Source organism: Suncus etruscus, chromosome 6 (genome assembly GCF_024139225.1).
Source record: "Suncus etruscus isolate mSunEtr1 chromosome 6, mSunEtr1.pri.cur, whole genome shotgun sequence".
Taxonomy (NCBI): domain Eukaryota; kingdom Metazoa; phylum Chordata; class Mammalia; order Eulipotyphla; family Soricidae; genus Suncus; species Suncus etruscus.
This window is the reverse complement of record NC_064853.1, coordinates 74,863,847-74,884,920: the sequence shown is the minus strand read 5'-3', so window position 1 is coordinate 74,884,920 and position 21,074 is coordinate 74,863,847. Positions and strand designations below refer to the sequence as shown.

Sequence of the window (21,074 nt, the reverse complement as noted above, 5' to 3'; positions counted from 1 at the left end):
ATGTGACTGCAAACTTAGTGAACAAGTTAGAGTCGTAAACTTTTATTCATTAAGCAAAATCGAGAAGGAAATACTGAGTCTACCTGAAGAATTCTGACTAAATGCTTTCTCTCCACCCCTCCCCCAAGAAAGGGTTCCAATTTATTTGCAATCAGAACAGGCAGGAATAAGTGTAAGTTCCTTAGAACTAATTCTAATTGCCAACAAAAATATTTATAACAACACCTCAATTTGAATTGCTTATGATCAGCTTGGCATTGTTACCTGATGTGCTTGAAAGCAATAAAATATGCATTTTCTAATTTTCTCTTACTCCTTTGGATTAATTCAAATGAACAAAGTGAAGCTTTTAATTTTGCTATCTTAACTTTGTCATCTATTGATCATGGGTCAAAATTATTCACGAACTGGTACATTTTTGAGATTTGTAAGTCAGCCAGGAAGAGAACAAATCCTTTCTGCTGGGACTGGGGACATCTTTGTGGCACAAACTCATTTATATTTCATACAGCCCTTGGATTACATAGATAAACCAAGATTTTGCTGATGAGTTGTAATCACTTCACTTGTATTTCCTTACACCTAGCATGACTCTTGGCTTTGAAGGAACAATTACATTTAAAATATGCATTTCCTTGTTTAGCCAGGATATTAGGCATTGCCACAAGTCTAGTCCCCAAAAAGGGAATAAGGACAGTAAAAAGCCCATCAAATTCTCAGCCAGCTGCAGCTGGAATACTCAAACCGCTCTCATACATTTCATGCAGTCACCAACAGACAGAAGAGAAAACTAAGACTGATTAGCCTCTACTTCTCTTGAACCTGCAAACACCAATCAAGACCCACTAAAAATCCCTCACTAGCCAGTATGCCACTCTGACACCACTCTGGATGATCCCCTCCAAGCCATAATAAAAGAAATTGTAACGTAAGTCCCCTAGGCGTTGAGTCATTCAGCTTGACTTGCTCTGCTTTACAGAGTTGAATACAAAATCCTTTCTCATACAGGGATCTGGATCAAACTCCTCTGCTTGCAAGATAAATGGTGAGTCACATAGGAGGGTGTCTCCATCTCACTTCTTCATGTGTGATTTTGTGTTGTTTTTTTTTTTTTTTGCTTGTGGTTGGGCCACACCCAAAGGTACTCAGAGTCTGCACTCAGAAATTACTCTTGGCAGGCTTGGGAGATCATATGGGATTCCAGGAATTAAACTAGGGTTGGCCTTGTACAAGGCAAAATTACCCATTGTGCTATAGCTCACCCAGACTTTGTGTCTTCTTTGTTTTAGATGCCAGTCAAGGACAGAATCCCACACTCAGTTTGTAAATATTTCTTCTACCAAGAATAACCTGTTGATTACAATTGCAAATAGGTTGTACCCCTTTCTTGGGGGGTAGGACTAGAGAAAAACATTTAGTCGGAACTCCAGAACTCTCCCTGTGGTGACTTCTTCCTCTGGGAGAAGTAAAATGAAAAATACAAATATTTTTTATTTTCCCTTTTTCTCCTTATAGGAGACATATAGGTTTTACTTTAACATCGTTGGAGAAAGAACTTGAACTATTTGTTTAATATTGTCACAATCTTCTTAACATCTCCTCGGGTTTTATTCAAATGAAACTGCCCCTGAAGAGCTGAAAACTTGGACGTTTCACATTGATACTGTCTGAAGAAGATCCTTTGGTTTGCTTGTAAGTGTGGACTGGACCAGCACTAAAAACTGATTCCTTCAAGAGCTTTATTTTCAGAGAAAAGGCCCTAGAAGAGGAAGATCTTTAGACTACAGCAGCCTGCTTTAGCTGTAGCTAGCTGAACTTGAACTCAAACTTAATACAAAGTGTTCCTCCAACTGAAGATTGGCATCAAGAGTCTCAGGATTCCTGCATTCCTCACAAACACAATTCTTACCACGTTATTACTGTGCACTGTTGTGTTTTTCATGAGCCTGGCCTCCAATTCGTAAGGGCAAAGGCTCTGGTCAGTTAAGGATGCCATTTTGTCTACTTAGCAAGCATTTGGTATTCACACTCCCAAAAAGATTACATATGTTAATCATTATCTCTGTACCTTTATCTTTTTAATCTTTAGTCTTAAATTCTCCAGTAGTAATTGCCCCTAAACTCAAGCCCTGCTCTGAGAATTGCAGACAAAAGCAAAGTCTTTCCACAGCCATTAAAATAAAGTCCTCATTTTTTTTCATGCTAAACAATGATATCCAATTAGTATAATAATAGTTTGCCCCTTATCAGGATAATTACATTCTTAAATTTATTTTTTCAGGTTAGAGGACTCTATGTCTCAGTCATATTATAGAAGAATGAATGCAGATACATTTCATTCCCCATTCACCTTTCAACTTCAATCTTACTGTAACTGAATCTTAAGACATGTGAAGCTAAATTATACATTATTTATCTTTCCAAGCATTTTAGATAAAATTTTAATAAACTAGTTTGAATGACAATGTTACACACTTAAACTAAACTACAGGTAGATTTTTTTTAACTTCGTCGATATTGATAGCAGTCCCATTTAAATTTTGGAAAAGCAAATATCTTTAATAAATTTGGTGTGATTACATACGTTGATACAATTATTATACAAGTGTATACATATATAAATCTATAGTCAATTATATACATTTCAATATATAGCACATGTACTTTTCTGCTCACCTTTTTCTCTTTTGTAAAACAAAGTAGTTTCTCTGTACATGGAGGTACAATGCTACATCAAGTCCTGAGTAATTTAAATAATCTTAATAAGCTATTGCAAATTCTAGACTTTAAGCTAATGAGCCAGTTGATTCTGTAACCAAAAAAGAGAAAATAATGTCTAAAAATATACTGTCAGCTACACGCTTATTTTGTGCTTAGCAGGAAAAAGATTGAGAATGCACAGTAGCCACATACAGCTGGAAAGATTCTTTCAAAGATTTAAGATTAAACAAATATCATCTTTGTATGTATTCATAGGCATTTCTAATGACATTACCCACATCCAATTTGTCGAGATTGGAAGACTCCAGTCATGATTGAACAGAAAATCCCTTAGCAGAATATGAAATTCTGTGTAAATAACAGTTTAAATATTATACAAAAGTTCTGGTTCAAAGGGGAAGAAAAGAAACACAATGAAAATAATTTAAAATGCTTTTCTTGGGATTGACCCAACCGCATGGATGGAATATAAAAAATCTGAGTGCATTTTGGTGAAAAAAGAAATCAGATGAAAGTCATTTAAGGGAGGTCTGGGAAGTCACCCATTTTGGGAGGTCACAAGTTTTTTGGCTTGGCTCAAAAAACTCAAAAAATCAAGCCACATCCATATTGGCACAGAGGACAGACTCCACTGTGCCATGGGAAGGAAGCACTATGGGAAAAGGCCACGTTCAACTGCAATGTAATCATAACAGTTGCTCATCAAAGTTCTCATCAGCAAGTAAAATATCCCAACTGCGAAGTCAGGCACTAGGTCTGAACTGGTGAGGTGGTCCAGGCAAGCTGTCTGAGTCTGCCTGCAAGAGAAGGAGGCAAGCCCAACCCTGGTCTGGAGGCCAACTTCAACAGGAAGGCACTGCATTGGTAGTTCAGGCATCCCCTTGGTCCTATCCCGTTCCATGGCTGCTGTAGTCAAAGACTCCTTTCTTGAAGAAGGGTGAAAATTCACAAATGGTGTGCTTGGAAAGGGTCAGTCCAACTTTGTTGATGTGAAGGGGAGAGGTCACGGATTGAAGCATCACGTTGAAAAAGTCTCGGAGGTACTTCTAGGGAAGACAGACAATGAAAATAGAGGATCAAATCAGTGTTGGGTCGAGACAAGGAGAGGAGAAAAAATGTCAGGGAATAATTCCCCATCCACTTGGAAAGAGTCATCATTACCATTAGCATTGGCACCCAGGGAATCACCTCCATTTCCTTAGGCACCAACTGAACAGTATTTCCAGGCAAGTGACATTTCTCTGGCTCAGCCATATGGCTTTGGGCCTATCTATAGATGATACTCAAAGAAAATCCAACACAGTTCCTGGCACAGAGGTTGGCTCTTTTCTTTCTTTTTTCTTAAATTTGTGATAACTGCCTTATCTTTTTATATTTTTAAAATTTGTGATAACTGCCTTTGCTCTTTTGTCTACCTTTTATTTTAAATTGAATTGCTGTGAGATACACGGTTACAATGTTGTTCATCTGTCCTAATAATGAGAATGTATGAGGGAAATGGAGAGCCTGTTTAGAGTACAGGTGGGGGGTCGGGTGGGGAGGAGGGAGACTTGGGACATTGGTGATGGGAATGTTGCACTGGTGATGGGTGGTGTTCTTTACATGACTGAAACCCAAACACAATCATGTATGTGATCAAGGTGTTTAAATAAAACAAACAAACAAAAAAAAAACCAATGTTGTTCATGACTGAGTTTCAGTCAAACAATAACCAACACCCATCCATTCACCAATGCACATTTCCAGCCACCAAGATCCCCACTTCCTTTCCACCCCACTAGCCTGCCATTATGGCAGACATTTCTTTTTCTTTTTCTCTGTCCATTTTTTCCCTTTAGATAAAATTTTAATATTGTTACTAAAAGTGTATCATGCATATCACTTTACCTCCTTTCAATACCCAGTTCTTGTCCACAGAGATCAGTTCCAACTATTATTGTCATAGTGGTCCCCTTTCTGCCTTAACTGCACTCCCCAGCATTTTGTGATAAGCTTTCTACTATGAATCAGTTCTCCTGGCTCTTGTCTCTATTTTCTTTGGATATTACTACCATATTACTTTTCCATCACATAAATGAATGTGGTCATTCTATGTCTATCCCTCTCCAACTCATCTCACTTAGCACAATACTTTCCATACCTATCCACATATAAGCAAATTTTATGACTTTACTTTTTCATAATAGCTGCATAGTATTCAATTGCACTGATATACCATTGTTTCTTTATCTACTCATCTGTTCTAAGGCACTTAGGCTATTTCCAGATTCTGGCTATTATGAATAGTACTGTGATGTACATAGTAGTGAAAAATTCCTTTTTTTGCACTGCATTTTTGGGCTCTCAGAGTATTCTCTCAGGAGCACTATTTCTGGTTTATATGGGAGTTCAATTTCTTGTTTTTTGAGTTGGGTACCTTTTATTAAAAATTATATCCTACTTAAAAAAACTTATCCCCAACTTATTCACTAAATAGAAGGATGATTAAAGAAAGAGAGGAAATGGGCTAAATTGTGCTGTCATTGTTAAAGACACACTATCTACTTTAAATATTAAAAAAATACTGAGAACAAGAAGGATAGTTCTAAGCACTAATATTTACAAATTCCATGGAAATTTGTATTAACTATACATTTTTATTAAGATTGTTATAAACTGGGGCCGGGAAGGTAGCGCTAGAGGTAAGGTGTCTGCCTTGTAAGCGCTAGAGTAGGACGGACCGCAGTTTGATCCCCCGGTGTCCCATATGGTCCCCCCAAGCCAGGGGCGATTTCTGAGCGCATAGCCAGGAGTAACCCCTGAGTGTCAAATGGGTGTGGCCCAAAAACCAAAAAAAAAAAAAAAAGATTGTTATAAACTATGCTCACTCCCATGCTACATTTTCCCTTTTGCAGTTATCAGTAGACTTCTGGCAATGCAAAAATAAAATATACTGGAGACTAGATGTGAGATGCTGGAATGGAATTCCACATGGATGCTTATGTAACACATTAAAATATTTCAGCACTACATCCATAAAGAATCTTACCTAGACCAGGAAATGAGGAGGTTAGGTGGATGTTGGGTTGAACTTAGGCCTCACTCAAATCAGTGACCATTTCAGCTTGTTTAAAAATAATTCACAACCATGTCACAAACTTTGAAATTAAATGCAAGAATGATAAACTTTGTGCAATTAAAATATTATTCTTTACATGTTCTACATCTAGATTTGACTGGTTCCAAGGAGATATTCACCACATTTGCAGACATTTTGGATTGTCACTCCAGGGGAGTCAGGATACCTATAGGGTTGAGAGATGAATATCTTCCAATTTACAGATCAACTCTTACCTCAAGGACTTACTTGATTTCAGGTAAACCTGCCTAAAAGGAAAATTCAGTTCCCTTTTGGATTTCTAATCTAAAATTTATTTCTAAAAAAGGACTCTGCTCCAGGGGCCGGAGTGGTGGCACAGTGGTAGGGCGTTTGCCTTGCACATGGCTGACCTAGGACAGACTACAGTTTGATCCCCCCCACATCCCGTATGGTCCCTCAAGCCAGGAGTGATTCTGAGTGCATAGCCAGGAGTAAGCCCTGAGTGTCATTGTGTGTGGCCCGAAACCCCCCACACCCCCCAAAAAAGGACTTTGTTCAAGGGAAATTTATTGTTTTCTTAAGCAAAACTTATAACATAACTGTACAGTCTACACATGCACAACTTGAGAAGTGTTGACACATCTATAGCCTATGCAATTATCATCCACAGTAAGATAATTAATACTTGGATCCTGCAAAAATTTGAAGCTCAGCACAAAGAGTGGTGAATGCTATTAGGGAAATAACTAAACTAACAACTAGCATGACAATGTTAAAGAATGAGAGAAGTAGAATGCCTGTCGTGAATACAGGCGGTGGGGGGGGGGGGCATTGGTGGTGGGAATGTTGCATTGGTGAAGGGGGGTATTCTATTTATGACTGAAACCCAACTGCTGCAAATCAGCCCCTGATGAGGTTGACTGATGGAGGGATGGAGGATAAGGCCTTTCTCCTCCAGCTCGAACCACGTGTCAGTTACCCTGTTCAGCTGGCGGTTCTGAGGTGAATGCAGTGGGAAGAAAGCCAACAGGCAGTCAGGCTTCCAAAGAAAACAGGTCTTTATTCCGTGAAGAGGCCAAAGCCCAAAGGCCTAAGAATAGGCCCAGGAAAAAAGCCCCTCACCTTCTACAGACCTTGCTTTTATGCCCCAGAATCAGGTACCACCCTAGGGTGGGAGCAGGATGCCAGGTCACACCCTAGGGTAGGGCACACTCACCATCAGGGTAGGGTCAGTAACATAATAATCCCATAAAAATGTTTACATACACAACACCAACTACAAACATACTTGTAATCATGGTGCTTAAATAAAGATTTTTAAAAAATTGCTAATTTTATGTTATCATTATATTCTGAGGAACTCTTTTTATTATTATTATACTTATTTCAAATGAAGTTCCTTCATTTTCGAATGTGTTCCTTCCCTTTAATTCCTGAAGAGACTTATTTAGTATTTAGGAGGAAAACAAAGCCTGGTTGCCATTTATTTTATTATTATCAAGAAAATACAGTTTAAAATAGCTCTGATGTTAATGCTTTATAAGAGTACAAAGCTAGAGCACTTTCTATGCCAACAAAGTCCACCCCATTGTCCCTGGGTTCCTTCTAGTCTGTCCCATCCTATCTCACTCCCAAAATATACAAACACACACACACACACACACACACACACACACACACACACACACACACACACACACACACACGCGCGGCAACCTCAGTTGTCTTTTTTTTTTTTTTTGAGAATGTCAAGACCCAAACTCCATCAATGTATTAATAAATATTGAATACTAAAACCTGTTGACCTGTAGATACAGTGAAATTAACACACTGGTAACCGTATTTTCAAAGAGAGGAAAATGAAGAAACCAAGGAGCTGACCTATGAGTTCAAGGAAGTCTGCTCACCACAGCTCTAAAATGTGAATTGAACTGTCCATGATATGACATTTCAGGAGGTTTCGGGTAGTTCTTGCTATAGGTCCCAGAGGCTACATTAAAGTACATACAGACACACACTACAATCTCACCTTCAAGATGGATTCATCCAAAAATAGAAGGTATTTAAATCTAGGAACAGATGTTGCATCAACATTTGTCATAATTAGTTCACAAAGCAGGGGTCCTTTTAAGAAACAAATAAAGTTGAAGGGTACAAAGAAGAAAGAAGCAAGCATTAATAATATAAATGAAAGAAAGAGAGAATAGATTGGAAACTTTACCTGAGAAGGTATCACTATGAAAAGAATACAACTAACGAGCTGCAATTCATAGCTTTTTCTTTAAATTAACTTGTTAATTTTTTTTTTTTGCCTTTGGGTCACATTCAAATGTATTCATAGGCATTTCCCACAAGCTAAGCATGTGTGCAGTCTGTTGAACATTCATCAATGTTAACTTGATAAAAAAAAATCTCAAGAGTAAGGTTTGCTTCAACTAATTCTAAATGTTATAGAAGAATTTTTTTCTTCTTTGAAAAATATACCTCAACTTAGCAGGCTTGAGTATCTCTGGTTGTTTGCCTTTATTTTTCCCAGAGAAATGCTATAATTAGGAAGTACTCTTTGCAATGACCTTCCAAGTGCTCTGAAATATAAGAGACAAGGTTTTCACAATTGATCTCAGAGCCACATGTGCAAATGACTGTAGGCAGGACAAATTTTTCATGGTCAACGATGAAATCATAGGACGGAGCTTAGAACTGAAGTTGGGACCAAATAAAATTCCAGAAAGTTCTAGAGGACATAAACACGATCTCATTTTTCTTTTTAATTCCTCTATATTTTCTGACGTATTGCTTAGCTATTTAGAAAGTATGTACAATGACTTATTTTAATTAGCTTATTTTTTTAGTAATTTAAGTATGCAAAGAGAAAATAGCAGACCTCAGAAGCCTATTCCTAATGCATTTCCAAAATATTTCTGTGATCAATCTAGATAAAAATAATATCACATAAGCTGGAATGACAGTACAGTAGGTAGGGCACTACCCTTCCACACAGCAGACCTATATTTGATCACTGCTGCCACGTAAGAACCCCAGAGCCACATAAGTAGTGATGCCTGAAAAGAGTTGGGAATGGTCCTTCCTAAACACACATACACTCATACACACAAACATACATAATAATACAACATGTCTAACAAAGGCATAATCCCCCGCCACTGATCACTTTGTTCATTTTTAAATTTTCTATTAACGGATTACAATAAAAGATGCACTGTTGTGTATAATGTGTCTGATTTTTCACTGATTCACACAATGTTGTAAGATTTATTACTATTTGATACGATTTGATAAGTTGGCAACTGCAGCTACAGGGAATTAAATGGAAAGTCATCTCTGGTCTGATATATCCCAGTTCTAACATGTATGCAAAGTAAGACCAGAAGTTGAAGTGCACTGAGGGCAGCATTTTTACCTTTTTATAAAGGATGTTATGGAAATTAATGAGCAGGAGTAGTTGCTAGAAGGGCAAAGCAGAAAAATGATCTGTGACATTCAAGGTCCAATTTCTGTTTCCTGTGACATTTTTGCCATTCATAAAGGAATTGCAAGTAGGTATGTCTGAATCTCTATCTGTAAGGGACCACCAAAAGCCCGAACCAGTTGACTTGGTTCAATACCCAGGGACAGACCTACTAAAAACTATAGAAGGGGCCATAGAGAATTTAAAGTCAAGCGTTTCCTATCTACAGCACCTTCCAGGGTCCCCTAAGCACTATCAGGAGTGACCTCTGATCACCACTGAGTGTGATCTATAAAAGAAAGAATAAAAAAAAGACCAGTAGTTGCATTTGAGGGCTGTGCACCTTTCCAGCTTTGCCCTCCACCTTCACTGAAGGGTGAAGGTGATTTAAACAAAATTTTCTATGAATTAAATTAAGAGTGAAAGTAGGAAAAGGCAAGGCAAAGAATCTGGAAGGCAACTGTCCAACTACAAGTAATTGAAGGGAGAAGAAAGAGCCATAAGAAAAAATAAGTCACAGAGACACAAAGGCTCTGACTGTGGGAGATCAAGACAGACAGAGCAGGGTAGAGTGGGAGAACTGAAGAGGTTGGGGGATAGGGAAACAGATTTACCATGACAAGCAAATGTTCATTATTTATTTTACTAAGGTGGCACCACAGACTTACTAATAAAAGATATGTTCAAATTTATCACGGTTATTTTCTTTTTGCTACTTAGCAAAGTAGATGGATTCTCAATACTTTCAGAAAATCATACTTTGCTAATAGTGAGGACAGATATTTGTAGCAATGCTGCAGACCTAATTTAATCAAGTGCCTTTCTTCTAAATTCTGAAAAGTGCCTTTCTCTTTTTTAAAAAATTTTACTTATTTTTATTGAGACCAATGTGAATTACAAGTCTTTCATAGTTATATTTAAGGTATATAGTGACAATGAATTAGGGAAATTCTGACCACCAGGGTAAACAGGTGGGATCCCTTGTCTAGAAGCTATAAATATAAATTTAGAAGAAAAAAGAAAAGAAAAAGAAATAAAAAGGTGGGGCTGATGTGGCAAGTTTAGTTTTTTTTTTTTTTTTGCATAGGCGCAGTAAATATTGATAAAATTAGACAAAAAATTCCCTTGGCCTAAGAGATACAGAGTGTCTTCTCCACCCTTAAAGCATACTGTCATGAGACTGACTACAGCCTCTGATGTTCATTACGTTCACTGTCAACTCCAAGTTCTGGAAACTGCCTTTTTCCCATATACTTTCTCCCATATTCTGGAAAGTCAATCATAGGTTTCTGAGCAGGAGAGAGTAATAGAAAATGAAACCCCATATGTCTTTTCTAAAAGGAAATATTGAACTAGCAAGCATCTATAAAATTCCTCTTAAAACAATGGCCAAATTCCACAGGTCATTCTGAACTTTAAAACGGGAAGTTCTTTGGGCCAGAGTGGTGGTGGCACTAGGGGTAAAGCGTCTATCTGTCTTGCCTGCACTAGCCTAGGACAGACTGTGGTTAGATCCCCCGGCATCCCATATGTTCCTCCAAGCAAGGAGCAATTTTTAAGTACATAGCCAGGAGTAACCCCTGAGTGTCACCGGGTGTGGCCCAAAATCAAAAAAAAAAAAAAAAAAAGGGAAGTTCTGATGTTTCCTTTTTTTTTATTTTGCTTATATTTATTTTCATTCTTTTTTAAATTTTTTAAAAATCTTTAAACACCATGATTACAAACATGACTGTAGTTGGTTTTAGTCACAAAAAGAACTCCCCTTCCTTCACCAGTGCAACATTCCCACCACCGATTCACCCCATATCCTCCACCTACACCCCCTGCCTGTATTTGACACAGGCCTTCTACTTCTCTCACTAACATTGTCATGGTAGTTGTTAGTGTTCTAACTGCACTCACCCCTCCTTGAGGTGAGCTTCATATCGTGAACTGGTCCTTCTGGCCCTCATCTCTTGGCATTATTACAATGTCTTTTATTTTTCTTAAAACCCATAGATAAGTGAGACTATTCTGTGTCTATCTCTTTCCCTTTGACTTACTTTACTCAGAATAATAAATTCCATGTACATCCATGTATAGGAAAATTTCATGACTTCATTTCTCCTGACTGCTGCATAATATTCCATTGTGTATATATACCACAGTTTCTTTAGCCATTCATCTGTTGAAGGGCATCTTGATTGTTTCCAGAGTCTGGCTATTGTAAATAGCACTTCAATGAATATAGGTGTGAGGAAGGGATTTGACAATTCCCATTTAAACCACTGCATTTATTCACGCAGTTATTCTAAATACCACATATAAGTGATATCCTGTTTTTATCCTTCTGGATTGTTTCATTTAGCATATTTTCCAGTTCCATCCATGTTGTAGCAAATTGGGTGATTACACCATTCCTTAAAATTATGTAGTATTCTGTTGTATATCTGTACCACATCTTTATGATCTACTTGTCTGTTGTTAAACATCTAGGTTGATTCCCACTCTTACCTACTGTATTGAGTGATGCAATGAATAGTGGTGTGCATACTTCCTTTTGGATCAGTATTTTTCTGTCCTGGGGATAGATACACATAAGCACGATTGTTGGGTTATATAGTAGATTGATTCTTAGTTTACTGAGAACCCTCCATACTGTTTTCTTTAGGTGTTGGACCAGGCAGCATTCTCACCAGCAGTGGCAGTCTGGAGGGTAGGGAGTGGTGGCATGGGACGGACTCTGGGAACATTGGTAGAGGGAAGTTAACACTGATGGTGGGATTGGTCCTGAAATGTATGTCTGAGACCTAACTATAAAAAGCTCTGTAAATCACAATGGTTTAAATAAAAATAAGAAATAAATGAAATGAATACAAAAAAAAAAAATAGAAGTTCCAGCGAGAGCAGAGGAAGAGTAAGAAACCTAGAGACCACACAGGTACCTCCTTTCTGGACATCTGACTTCTCCTAAACTCTTATTTTATTTTTGAAAAAACACTATAATCTGCTCAAATTCCTCTAACTAATGAGGATTTTAACTTAATTGTGTCAATGGGCACATACCAGGGAGATCAACTCCTGACTAAATATTATTGAGAGGTTATTTGCCAAAGGATTTCAAATGTTCAAGATTAAAAAAAAACATATATTTCAATTATAATGACATTATTTAAGAATCTATTATATGTCTTACAGATGAAGACACAGAGCTCCAAATTCCTGAAATTATGTTTCAATAGACACAGGAAAAGAGCAACAGCTAGAAATTGGACAAGATCGCCTAACTCCAGAGGGCTGATCTTCAACTTGCACGATGGTCCAGAATCACCCTACCCATACCTCCTGATCAATCTGGGCATCTCCTGGCTAGACACACACCATCCTGGATGTGATGGGGCCCTGTGTTCTCCAGAGCAGAAGTTTACAGCAGCAGAGGAAAAGACCTCTTTCTTGTAATACAGACTTTTACATGGAGTCTAAGAGCTATGCTTTGGCTTCCACATCTTATAGTTAACAACCATGTCTGAGTCTCCATTTAGCCTCCCAGGAAAGACTTCTACATTATGATGAGAAAAAACCTTTCCCTTCTTTGAAGTCTGGGTTCTCTGGCTGCTTTAAGGCAGAGGCATGAGGAATATATTTTTAATTCTTTGTCTTATCCTGGCATGAGCATCTCACAACTGAAGAACTAAAGTGTCATGTCATCCAGAGTCCACTGGAGCCAAAGGTCCTCTAATAGTGTTTCTCAACCTATTCCTAACTGTGCCCCCCCCCAGGTAATATTTCCATTTCTTTCACTTCCCACAGTGACCCAATAGTCTCCTACCACGTTCCCTCACTTATGAAAAGTCAACCTTGACATAACTGAGGTCCTGCTTTCTATCTCAGATTGTTGAGTTTTGTTAGAGAGCATTTTTAAGAGTGTGATAAAGTCAAGAGAATTCTGTAAAAGGGTAGGTTTATACCCTGAGGACTGATGAGCTATTTGCTCAATGGCAACTGTCAGTTTCTGATTCAATCCAGTGAACTGACAATAACCTCCCTGGGTGCTGGCAGGTGGCCTTATCAGTCAGCTATCTGAAGAGACCCAACCTTTATTTACATCATATTCTGGCTCCTTGGTCTGTCCTTGGATTAAAGTGTCTCCCAAAGCATTCCTATCCTAGAAAAGAAGTCTGTCCAGAAAGAATGAATGAGCAGTATTTCAACAGGTCAGTGCATAGCAGTGCCTCAGCCCAATCATGTCAACCTTGAAGGCTTCTGTTTCAAACTCTGAGTTACGCCAGATAGTCAATCTTCAAAACCCCAACACTATTTCAAAGTACAAAGACTAAATTAAGTTAATAATTTGAACCCAAATAGTGGGTCATATTGTTTTATGCTGCAATGATAAGTTCTAAAAGCTAACACATATCCCTTTCAGCAACAGGTAGGTAATTTACTGAAATTTAATCCAATATTATAAAGCTGTAGTCTGGTGGTTTGATCAAGATATTGCATCAGGGGCTGGAGAGATAGCATGAAGGCAGGGTGTTTGCTTTGCATGTAGAAGGATGGTGGTTCGACTCCTGTCATCTCATATGGTCCCTGGAGCCTGGCAGGAGCAATTTCTGAGCGTAGAGCTAGGAGTGGCCCCTGCACACTGCCGATGTGACCCAAAAAGCAAAAAAAAAAAAAAAAAAAAAAAAAAAGATACTGCATCAAAAAAAGAAAGCTATGAAAACATAGGGACCAAGGAGAAGGACTAGAGTGTCCCTGTAACAGGGGTCTCAAACTTGCGGGTGGGCCGCAAACGGCCCTCCTTACAACATTTTGTGGCCCTGCCCTAGATGAATCTTTTTTTGTTTTGTTTTGTTTTGTTTTAGTTGTTTGGGTCACACCCCCCAATGTTCAAGGCTTACTATTGACTTTGCACTCAAGGATCACCCCGACTTTGCCTTTTTCGGCCCGCAGGTAAATTGAGTTTGAGACCCCTGCAAGGTGTGGGTCAAATCTTAATACCATGTGGTTTCCCGTGAGTACCTCCAGGAGACACTCCTGAGCACATAGGAGAAAGTAGCTCCTGAACACCTCTGGATATGGTGTCTCTCAACCCAAAATATTTTAAAAATATAAAGGCTGCTATATGGTGTTTCATTTTAGATATTCTCCATGAAACTCATTACATCTATTATACAATTTAAGTCTGAGCTCTGTCTGAAAAAGTGCTTTGACATTACTGAAAACAATCTGAACAGAAGCTGCTTTTCAACAGCTCTGCTTGGAATTCTTATAGAATGGAGACATTCTGGATGAAATGCTAATCTGCTTAGTGACCATGTGTTAAATAAAGCTCACCCAGATACAAATGCTTAAAGAGTATTGCAGGGTATAAAGTGGCATGACCTCCCCATTTTTATTACATTTGGAGGTCAGACCTTCTCAGCGTTGATTTGTGAAAGAAGGGTATGCTTGAGATCAAAGAGAGAGAAAGGGGGAGAGGGGAGAAGGAGAGAAGGGGGAGAGAGAATGAGAGATCAAGGGAGATAGGAGAAGGGGGAGAGGGAGAAGGGGAGAGAGAGAAGAGAGATCTAAGCTCAGTGAAGAGCAAGATCAAAGGAGAAATGCTACTTTTCATTGGATTGTACATGAGGAATTTAAGAATTATGATTCAGTATTAGAATCTGTGGGTGCGCTGCATAATATGTTTTCCAATTGATGAGGAGAACAGGAACATATGGTTTTGATTATTATGAGGAAAAGATCTTAAGAGGGAGAGATGTCTGGTCAATCTCAACAGACCAGACTGTGATAAAATGGAAGCGTCTTCAAACTTAGAGAAAGTCAGAAGGGCCCAGTGTAATTCTCAAGATGCCAGTCTTTGAGCAAGAACCATTTCATGTAAAATGTAAATGAAGTCCCTCTTTTTAGGGTTTGAGAATGCTTATGTATGCTCTCAATCATAAACAACTTTATATCTGTGAAAAATAAAACACACTGTATTATGAATAACCTTATAAACATGGTATTTAAGTAATAAAAAATGTGATAAAGTTACATCCAGCTTCCCATTGTGATGTATCACAAGGGAAGACATAGTGGCAGTTTAAAGACAATCCTTAGTCCAATAAAACTTAGAGGTTTCATTTGTAGCACCTGAAAAGAATTCGTTACTTGATGGGTTCTGAAGTTAAATAAATTTAGGATGAAGACAGATGGGCTGAGTTTTATATATATCTGAGTGAAGTCTGGTCAACATAGCCCATATGCTGTGATTTGACCCAGTGAGGTTCAGCATTATTTATCCCCATCAAGTCTTCCCAGTTCTGTACTCCTACCAAATCTAGTCTCAACTGTTGTCATCTGTAAAATTATAGACACCTGTAAAATCAGTTTTTGCTTTTTTCTTTCACCTTAATTAACAAATGTATCCTTAATTACATTAACCCTGCCCCTTAAGTGATTTATTGAAATTCTGGCAAATAAAAACAGCTCAGAGGAGAAGCAGAAGTAGAACAGAATAGCATGCAGGAAACCAAAAACAGTATGAGAGAACAGCATAAAGAAGCAGAGCAAGAGTTTGAAGAAGACAGCTAGATCCTAAGGCTGCTCAAACCCGTGACCCCTCCCCCCCTTTTTGCATCTTCTCTCGTGACACAGTTTATTTCTTTCTCATGTGACATCTCTTGCTGCCAACCCATCCATCCCAGGGTCTGCACTAACACGAACAAGGCGATTACCATGAACTGCAGGAGGCTAGAAGCAGGCAGCATGCAGCAGGCATCACCCAAGGGAAACTAACCAGCCGAAAAGTTTCCCACAGATAAACATCACTCTCTATTTTGGTCTCCTTTTTCTGGATCAAATATTCTGGTTAGATACTTCCCTGAGTATTCTGCACAAAAATGAAATTAGGAATTTGACTTGTCTCGGCTACGTTATCCTCAGGAAGGAGCCTGCCAGGTTCTGGGCACCACTGTTGATATGACAGACACATGTACGTGCCCTTACAAGGAGACTGGAGTCGTCTATACCATATTCCAATTGTTTAGAATCATTCTTACTCGTATTTTGTTCCCAAGTTCTAATTTCTATTATATGTTAGGGTTATCCTTTGCTAATTCCTCTTATTTAAGACTTCCTTCATAGAGAAGGAGCATCATATAGAACTTCATAGAGAACTTTCTACATATGAGCAGAGCTGAATGATTAGTAATCTAATTCAGTTCCTGCTTTGACTTGTAGGACTAACATAGAGAAAAATAAGCAGTAAAGTGCACCTAACTAAAGGTAAGAATAAGATACTTTTTGTACTACAAAGCATCTAGGAAAGACTTTCAGCCTAGTCCTGGAAACAGGTGACATTTATGTCAAGACCTGTGGGGTAAATAAAATCAAGGTGTTTAAGAATTAGAAGGATACAGAACAAAAATAAAGAAATAAGCTATTTCAGACCTAAAGACTAACTGAAGAGGTAGTTTGGGGTACCACCAACAGCCTAGCATGATTGTGCCATATGAAAGGGCTGTTATGTGCAGAAGACACACTCCTGAAATGTGTGGATTATCCTGGATAAGCACTGGATTATCACTGGTTAAGTGGTCCACAAGCATTTGCATTTTAGTTCATACACTGTGCTGACTATATCTCTTCTCTCCAACCTGCCAGACATTCTCAGTAGAGCCTGGTACTTGTTTTAGCATGGAGGTAATTTGTGAGCGAGGTCATTTTTCCCTAACAGAACCACAGAACCCCATCATTAGTGGATATAATATAGGATGAGTGCCCTGGACAAATCCAGCTTGGAAAAGATGAAGCATTCAGCTGAATCTTTCCTCAGTGCCACACAAGATTCAAAGAGCAATAAAACAGCAGTTGCTTCAATTGATGAGTACACTGCAATTTGTGTAGATTAAGCTACATTAAAATGTGAACCACTGGAGGTATGTACCAAATTAACATGTAAAGGTACTAAATTTGGGGTAGTTTTTAACATAGCAAAAGATAATATAAACACAAATTATGAGTATAAGGTAAAAATATGAGGGAATAAATCAGTCAAATCAGGACAGAAATGTTTTCTTCAGTTTCCACTTACAATTTATAACAAGCCATAAGTTACATCTCTCCTATTCATGCCAGTCTCTTCCAACCTTTTTTAGAAACATTTCTAATGAATAACTCTTATCTTTGAACGGACTTTTCTACCTATTCTAGGTTTTATAGCAAATACTTGAAATAAGTAATTATCACTTGAATTATGGCATTTGTTTTTTGATATTATGGAGAATTTTAAGAGCTACCAGTTAAAATTCATAAGGGTGATATGTTAGTCAGTGATTACAGAATCAGAACTATTCATTATAACTGCACAGAGAATATCTTTATGAGTTTAATGACATAAGCATATTGTATTGAATTATTATGGTACTCTATCAATTGGACTCATAAATTTAATATATTCAGTCTGGTTCACATACATATATCCTAATAAAGTCCACTAAGCTTTAAAAATTTACAAGGGATGTGCATTTAGTGTCTATGTGATGTTTGATTTGTACAGGTTGATTCTCTTACTTGGCAGATTAAGTAGCTTTAAAGATCATAATGATACAATCTAGAGAACACAACCCTCAACATGTTCATGGGCTGTGAAGTTGGTTGATATCTCAGGAGAAAAAGTCAAGACTATTTCAATAATTACAGGTCATGGGGACAAAGAAAGGAAGTGAGTTAATGATATACTTGTAAGAGAAAATTAACAAGTACCAACTGCAGCTGATTGAGCTGACTGACTTCCAAGCAGTACAGTGAGGCTCTCCTGTCTCTGGGGTTGAAGCCAAGAAATGGGAAGAAATTTAGGGAGAGTTCAGTTGTCAGTGCTCACCTTTGCTTTCTGACTTTTGATTCCCGTTACTTTGAGATCATATAAAAAATTGATAACAGGTTAAACACTGATGCAGAGTGACTCCACTTCCTCAGCATAAAAGAAGATTGAGGGAGACTGCAGGGCACATCTTGGCTCTTTGGCCTATACAGCTCAGGCAGCCAGGTCCCCAGGCATTCAGTTTTGTGGACCACTATGCTGAGCAGGCAGGAACTGACAACACAGGGATTTAAAGAATGACTGAATACCTTTGCACCTCAGGTTCCTCATTTATTTAAATTTTCTTCTACAGGGTTAGAAAATTAAATGGTATGTTATCTATAAATTTCTAAGAGTAAATCCCAGTTTATAGTACATTCAGAAGTTAGTAGGTTTCTTTCATACAGCTTTAGTCTCATGGAGTTAAAAGGCAAATGACAATGTTCACGTTCTCCAATTTCTTTATTTTGTTATGAGGTAAGATTAGTTTACAAGAGTATAAATTTTATGTTTTATGGTATGTTTCTATATTTATTTTATGAGGGTTACAGATGGAAGTAAACATATTTAACTTGAGCATTTTGTCCTTCAAATTAAAGTAAAAGATATTTCTCCCTTTAAGTCATCTAATATAAGAGCCTTTATTTCAATGTTTGCTTAAAAGGAAGACTAAAAAGGCTTCAATATGGCCAATTATAGTAGAGCTTAGTTAAAAAAAAAACTAATACCAGATTAATTTATTATTCACCCAAAGTTCATGAAGGACATCTTTCGGCTATGGAAATTCTATAAAATGCCATCTGGGGGAAAGAAAACTTTTGTTCCTAAGCCCATAATTCCTTTCTGTACTGAGGTCTCTAACATTCTGAGATTGATTGGCTGTTCCCAATGACCAACTTGATTGGCAGACTTTCAAATAAAAAAGCTTGCTGTGTGGTAGGGACCTGCCGGCTAGACTGTATTTAAATTCGATTTCAAAGAAGCAGGTTCACAAACCTCTGAGAATCAAGGAATTGTTGCACATCAATTCCTGGCATCCCAAATCTTTCTTTAAGTTGAATTCAGAGCTGTTTGTTGTGTGGTGCTCCAGGAAGATAGAGTAACAGTATTTTTCCTTTTCTCTCAACTATGGCCATGTGATAGAAGACAATGATTCCTTCTCTTAAATGCTTGCTCTCAGATAGTTTGTGTGATGGTGGCAGTTTTTTCTTTATCTGACCTTGGACTGGGCTGTCACTGAATAATACTAAGTCTTAGAATCCCAAGGAAGAGGGTAAACTCCCATCACTCTAGGAGGGAAGACCAGCTACCCTTTGCATTCTGTTCTCTAGACTAAGGCCGGCTGATGATCCCTATTGTGACAATTTGCCTTGAAGATTATCTTTCACCTTGTGCAATAGTTCATAGTGTCAACACTGACCTCAGCCCTGGGGGAAAGCCATGGTCATGCCCCAAGTGTGATGAGGACTAAGCCTCGAGTGGTGGGATCTAATACCCCATCCCTGAGAGGATTATCTGGGATTTGAATTATCTGCACCAATGAGTCTGTTCACTGGGGACAATGAAAGAGGCAGGAATGTGTCAGAGAAAGTGAAGGTGGCAAGAAATACCTGATCTTAACTTTGCTAAGGCCAGATCTTCAATTTTTAAAAAGGAGAAAGTACATGGTATATTTTACATAAAAAGATGAAAATAAGAAGCTCCTTAACTCAACATATCTCCAAGTCAGTTAAAAAAAAAACACAAAACATGTGCACTATCTATACATTCACCATAGCACTTTTCTTGTAAAAGCAACAGGAGTAATCTGATGAATGCCTATTTAGTTATTTTAATAAATTCTGCTAAATGATGAGGATGAGGTTTTTTTCTCCTTAGACCTTCATTTTATAGCAACATTTCATTGGTTTATAGCAACTTGCTTTTTTCCCTCCTAAGCAAGGATCATTTATTTAACTTATACTATAGAGAAGGGAGTCCAGAAAAATCATTTCTGTTTCAAAAGCAAACATTAGAAATTCTTAAGACCACCCTGGCCATCTTTTAAAATTGGCAACACTGCTGCAGCAGAGAGGTGAAAAATGCTGCTGATTAGGCAGCTGATTAAACATGTGCTTTCTTGGACACTGGTGTCGGGCTGTATTAAACACCAAATGAACCCAAGAGCTGTGCAAGGGTCTTTCAGTCATCAAAACTTTTAGCACAAGTGACTGTTTTCAGCTGAAAGGTTGTGTTTGAAAGTAGTGAGGGAAAATTAAAAATAAGTGGCCAAATGTGGACCAGAAGATCAAAGGGAAATCTCACTAACTAAGGACTGTTGGGGAAAGCAATGTAACCACTTAGTATAACAGAGGAATAGATTATTTTGGGCTAACGTGACATTAAGTCTCAGATATGAGGAAAGTGCCTTTCAAAGTAATACATGTCAGTTCATGTTGACTGAACCACTGAATATGCCCAGACTTCCAAATAGGAATCTGAAAATGAGTATCAATTTTTGGAACTGAAAGACACTCATTACAAATGGAAAAAGGGAAAGATGAAAGATGAATCAGCAACAATATAGACCAAGAAGCCTAAGAGCCTGGGTCTCTGAAGATAGTAACAGTCAAATTCTCTTAAGGTTCATGGTGCTTATCCATTGAACTCTGAAATAAACAGTTGTATGATCCATTGGGGTTAAAAAAATTCCATTGAGAAAATGTCAGTGACTTCATCTGCTACCATATTCAACTTTGATTAGTACATGCTTTCTTGATTTCAGTATCAGTTTCTTAAATTTAGTTATAAAAATACGAAACAGGTGATCTCAATTAGAAAACAGATTAGATAAAAATTTTTTGGTTGCCTGAAGTGAATATTATGTATGCAAATGTAAACACACTGCAGTAAGTTGCGAGGAATAAATTCAGCTAAAAATGGATAGGAGCTTTACACAGGCAAATGAGATAAAAAGTGGAGGAACTAGAAGAAACCAA

General features: G+C 37.9%; 1 protein-coding gene across 1 annotated transcript in view; it reads right to left on the bottom strand.

Annotated features, from left to right (window-relative positions):
- Nucleotides 1-2,427: 2,427 nt before the first annotated feature.
- KIF16B (kinesin family member 16B) overlaps nt 2,428-21,074 on the bottom strand; it is a 291,493-nt gene continuing 272,846 nt past the window's right edge. The window contains exon 27 of the mRNA XM_049774326.1: nt 2,428-3,767. Coding sequence (XP_049630283.1) covers nt 3,609-3,767 — 159 coding nt within the window. The 3' untranslated portion in view covers nt 2,428-3,608. The remainder of the gene's footprint in view (nt 3,768-21,074) is intronic.